Below are 5931 nucleotides of genomic sequence, written 5' to 3'. Positions count from 1 at the left end.
GAGCATTTAACTGCTTGGCATGGCGTTATTAGAACAGTAATAAATAATAATAATTAAAACGCAGAAACTTCCGCTTACAAACGTTGGAAGCACCACGTGGTGGGTGGCTTTCGCCTATCAGAGTCAAGTGCGCATTGCGATCCTGTGCAGGATATTTTTTTAAAGGGGAGGTGATGATGAATGAAGTAACTTTCAGCACCATGGATAGCTCCACTCGCATAGTATGAACCTCGCCACGGCAAAGGCATGTGTTTTCTATTTCATATAGGCCTACATCTACTTGATGACTTAGGATGAATTGTGTGTTTCTTCCTTACCACATTCGCACAGTTAAGATTACAATATAACAAAATGAGCTCTGGCAAGCCATGCTGAAAACTATATTTTAATGCCATAAAAAATTAAGAAAACTGCGACAAAGCCATGTTGTCAGTAGCCTATATTATATGTTAATAGCTCTAAGATTAAATATGTCGTTGCCGCACCACCAAGACTAGTGGATGATTGGTTTCGGGTTGTTTTATGGCTCCCCCGATGCTCAATTTCGAGCAGTTGCCCATATTTCCTCCGGGTGATATAACTCCTCTACTCCATTTAGGCTATAACACAGTCACCAGCATTCACATCAGTCTGTGGCTGCAGACTCGGGCCCATGTATACAGACTATGCACTATAGGCCTATAGTCACATGGTCAGTGGCCAATGAATGTTGCCCTGAGCGCATATGAAGTGCTGAATGAAATAAGCATCGTGTAAATCAGTAATGACAGCCTGCTACGTGTGTTTCCTGTATTCAATCAATAAGCTGCAAAACTGTAAAGAAGTCATGAATTGATCATGCCCCGTAGCTGGGTGAAAAAACTGAATTGTAGGATAAGGAATGTCTCCAATGAAAATGTAAAACTAGTTTGAAAGAATCTTTATTACATTTTATTACTTCCACATTCATTTTCTGTTTGTGTTTAATGGCAAATTGTTAATTATCATGTAGGCCTATGTTGGGAGTTGATATAAGTTGCATTAAAGTGTCAGAATGTGCATGCTTGGGCCTATACAGTTGGACAAAGATAGCCTAAGCAGTGATTTGGATTCATCTATTTTTTAAAGGAAGGTTTGGCGTCACATTCTGTGGTTGCAACCTGCTCGTCGTGACGTCAAGCCAGTTGTTTTGGACCCCGCTTGCCCAATCGGGAGGTATCGCTTTACATTCCTACCGGAGCCGAAATGGGTCTATCCATGCACCGAGTCTATCCTCCGGTAACTACCATAACGCCCTTCGGTGGGTGCTTTGTGGTACCCTACTGCTGCTGCTGCTTTAAACGGCAGCACTGACATGGAAACCCCATTGCAGTTGCAGAACGATTTCTTCCACGAGCAGCAGTTCCAGCAGCACTGTAAGTACCAGCTACCCCAGCACTACTGCGGACCACAGGAGGAACGCTTCGCTAAGCAGCAACACGACCAGTGCTGCACCTGCAATAACTCCACCTGCGATGCTGCCAGGAAAAGCCTCGTCTTCCGCGGGACGTCGCCGACCACCGTCGGAACTTTGAGGACGCCATCCGTCACGTCTTCCCGGCAAGGTTGTCAGTACAGCGTCTATGAGTTCACGCCTTCTAGTCATGGTAGTTCAACCAGGCAACAGCATCAGCATCCTCAGCAGCAGTGCCACAACAATCGGCAGCAGCGGGGCAGCCTGGGCGGCAGCAGCCACAAGGAGAGTAACTCCTATAATGAAATAGCCATGAGCAGCTGCAGATACAACGGCGGCGTGATGCGGCCGCTGAGCAACTTGAGCTCGTCCCGCAGAAACATACACGAGTTTGATTCTGAGTCCCAGCCGCTACAGCCCGCCTCAGCCGCCGATGCGTCGGACACCCTGGTCTCTAAGCCCGAGAATAATTCGACCACACTGATGCCTTACGCATCGGGAGACGGAGGGGGTGGACACGGCCACAATAGCAGCGGCAAGAAGGAAAAGAAGAAAAACCAGAACATTGGGGAAAAGCTCGGACATAGAAGGGCTTTGTTTGAGAAAAGGAAGAGGCTCAGCGACTACGCGCTGATCTTTGGAATGTTTGGGATCGTTGTTATGGTTATAGAGACCGAACTCTCCTGGGGAGCCTATGGAAAGGTGCGTAACTCAATCTAGAGAGCTGTGTGCAGTTCCATCTAGGTCAGAATTAATAATTTGCATGGCATGTGACAATGAGCGAATAGCCACAACTTCTCGTAAAAGTGGTGGTTGTTAAGAGTGGAAATGTTCCATTTACAGTAGGCCTACTGTAAGGTAATAATAACTGTACGTAGCCTACCGCTAGATAGATTAGAAATAAAGTCTGAAGCATGCAACATAGCCTATTGTCGGTTGAGAATGCGTGGTAAGGAAGCATGCTGTCATGGAAGTCGGGCTGACGGAGTTAAGTGTCCCATGTGAAACCATCCTAACACGTGAAGGCCCCACAGGCCCAAATAGGAATAGGTACCCCTACAGAAATGTGTCAATTTGCAGAATTCGTCGAAATAGAAATATAATACAGATATCCACATTATAAGTCATTACATAAACAATATTTGAATCCCCTGACGCATATGGATTTGTTTTATTATCTGTGTGTCTTGGTGTATATGGCTATAGTGTGCTTCTTCTTTTCCCAGGAGTCCCTGTATTCTTTAGCTCTAAAATGCCTGATAAGCCTCTCAACAATCATTCTACTTGGTCTGATCATCATATACCACGCAAGAGAGATACAGGTAATGGCTCATTCTATTTATTTTCCTTGTTAATGCTGATGATACTGATAAAGAGTTGAATACTGTCTGTCTGTCTGTCTGTCTGTCTGTCTGTCTGTCTGTCTGTCTGCATACATACTTTATAACAGAAAACAAATGTATGCTTACGCTTAATGGATAATCTATGTATGTTATGATACATTTTCACCATTTATCTACTCTCTATACTTTGTAATGTTATCCTAACTGAGTGGAAACGTCTGTTTTCAGGAATACTTGTTGGTTAGACCTGTTGTGTTCTATTGTCTTACTGACCTTACTATAATTTACTTAATTCTTTTAAAATGATATATACTTTGTATACATCGCCAAGTTGTATACTATAGGCAGATTCATTACACATTGACTTAAAATGAAGAAATATCTTTGTGTTGTAGTCTTCCTTTGGTTTAATGACAACCTCTTATAATTATATGAATATGCATTCAAACAACCACAATTGGCATCCCATAATCTATGCAATAGGCTATGTTTCTCCATTGTTTTACAGTGACACATTAAGGCTGTGTTGGTTGAGTTATCGTTTGAACCACACAAATATTTCCCTTTTCATTTTTGAATAGTTTAGTTTTCATTTGACAAGAGTGTTTTCAGAGTTTTCTACAGCGTTTAACAGGATTGACAGGAAGGCTGTCAGCTTCCTTGAACTATTCCAGTACAAAACTCAATGTTAATATGACCTTGTGTCGGAGCGTTGTTGCATTACTTTAACTGATTTCTTCCTGCAGTTCAGTATTTATGTGTCTGTAAGAGATTCATTTAATTAATTGTGTCACTTTTCACAAGGGCAACAGAATGTTGTCAAAATATGTTTTATAGACATATTCTGAATTAAATTCAAGGGAAGGGAAATACAGTTCCCCCAAATGATCGAGCTTCTGCACCTTGAATAAAGTTGTGTTTGATCTTTGTAATGACTTGAAATAGTAATTCAAGTGTTGTTGTAAATATTACATGAACTGAGCAAGCTATCAGACAAAGACTGTTAAATTCCTTTTATTCAGTTGATTGTAAAGTATTAAGAAAGTTTGTGGGGTAGACTTGGCCTCTGTTGTAATGTGCGGATTATATAATGTTGAGATTGTTATCTTTTTCACTGTGAGCAGTGATATTCTTTAGCATTACTGTTATATTTGACTCATTAGACTCAAAGGATTAAATACATTAAAATGATCAGTCATTGAATAGCTGTTACCCATTCAGATGGCATATATACAACTTTATAGCAAAACCTTAAATCTTATAGTTACCGTAACGTAGTGGACTGGGGTCCACTTCTTTTTTCCACCAAACACCAAACCTCTCTCTTCGCTAAAAAAATAACTGATCTACAAGCTAGAGCTACTATTTTTGCAGAATGTTCACTCTAGATTAGAACATATAAGGACGCTATATGGGTGGGTTAATTTGGTTTTGATATGCTAGACAGGCACAAGGGTCATTTTGATCCATAAAAAATATATATATTTTCGTTCCCTTAGCCAATGGTCCTGCATAGCTGCTTATATGATAGAATGTGTAGCATAGGCTGAGTGCACATCCATCTTTTCATCTGTCATCCTCTAGAGCCTATATTTGAATTCTATGCAAATTATAAACAGCACTGTATTCACAGATAGTGCTACTACGCAATTACCGTGACAAGTTCAACAGAGATATGATATAATAAATTATTGATTATTATAATGTGTTAGGTGAGAGTGCATGCATCCATTCATATTTCAACGGTCCATCCATTCTTTAAAACATTTCATTTCCTGTTAGTTCTTGAATAAGAGATTGCCGCACATATTTGCCGTGCATTCAGTTCCTGTGGGCTAGTTGAAGTGTGTTGTGTAAATCAATCTTTTCAATATCAATCAATAGCTTGCCTTAAACCCTTAAAATCCTAGTTGAGTAGATTCCCCAGGGCTCGATTCTAGGCTGCCTCCTGTTGTCACTCTTTGTTAAATGTCTTTGTCAAAATAGCCGATCTACAAGCTCACAAAGTGTCCCAACGCTACATGTTGTGATCTTGTAAATCGTCTATAGCCCCAGGGATGCTATATGCCCTCTATGGACCAACATACTGTGTGTGTGTGTGTGTGTGTGTGTGTGTGTGTGTGTGTGTGTGTGTGTGTGTGTGTGCGTGTGCGTGTGCGTGTGTGTGCGTGCGTGTGTGTGGGGGGAGAGAGTAGAGAGAGAGAGAGAGAGATTTAACATGAGCTAATAAAGCCTTCAAAAACTGTAGGCCTGGAACTATCACCACAGTATGCAGACATGTTGGAATTAAAAAACAATACAAAATAGTTTCAGTCTTTGCAGTTACAGTATGATGTATGATACAAATAACTACTGTCAGCTGATTTAGTTCTCAGTATTTGCTGGTTTGGAATTTTTCAATATATAAATTAAAAATACATATTTCAGATCTTCTATTCTGAATTGGTCTGAATTCCACTTGGAGAATGCTTCTACAAGTTAATAATGGTCTTTCAAACCTCCACCTGCCTTTTAGAGGGGCAGCCCATTCAGAAAACCCAATACTCAGAAAGATGTTAGGGTAGTGTGAGGTTAAAAGGTTAGGCTTAGTGATAATGCATGATAAGATTAGGGTTAGAGTTAGAATAAAAGGGTGCTCCGGAATAAAGAGTTGTCAGACCAATGACCTTATTGACCTGGGACCCTTTTAGACCCCAACCCCTCTAAACTGTTGACATCATTGATACTTGCCATGTCACAGGCTTTACCTACAACTAGTTGTCTTCTGTCATTGTTCAGAATTGGAATCAACTTCGTCACATCACAGGTTGTGTAAAACCCTGGGTGAAATTCGTTTTTCCCCAACTCCATCCATTTTTGTTATTTCCATAAGAGAAAGGGAAGAAGGGGGTGCAAGGGGGAAGAGAGATCAATAAATAACAAACAAATTATCTACATATTTACACATATACCTGAGGTAAGACATAAGGTGCTGTAAGTGACTGAGGTAGGGTATAAATTGTTCCTGACTCATTCAAAACTTATCAGAGTTTTAAACACTATAAAATAACTATAAAGCTCAACACTGAACATTTGAAAGTTTACCAACCAATATTCAACCTTCTCTCTCTCTTACATATACTGTAAAAGAAAACTGTCATAGTCATAAGATGGGTT

General features: G+C 40.5%; 1 protein-coding gene across 1 annotated transcript in view; it reads left to right on the top strand.

Moving 5' to 3' along the window:
- Positions 1-1333: 1333 nt before the first annotated feature.
- kcnn2 (potassium calcium-activated channel subfamily N member 2) overlaps positions 1334-5931 on the top strand; it is a gene marked incomplete at both ends in the record, with an annotated part of 42723 nt that continues 38125 nt past the window's right edge. The window contains 2 exons of the mRNA XM_080743156.1: positions 1334-2134; positions 2659-2754. Of these exons, the coding sequence (XP_080599282.1) occupies positions 1334-2134; positions 2659-2754 (897 nt within the window). The remainder of the gene's footprint in view (positions 2135-2658; positions 2755-5931) is intronic.

This window comes from Nannobrachium achirus (genome assembly GCF_963921795.1).
Source record: "Nannobrachium achirus genome assembly, chromosome: 15".
NCBI classification, from domain to species: Eukaryota; Metazoa; Chordata; class Actinopteri; order Myctophiformes; family Myctophidae; genus Nannobrachium; species Nannobrachium achirus.
This window is presented reverse-complemented; position numbering and strand designations above follow the sequence as displayed.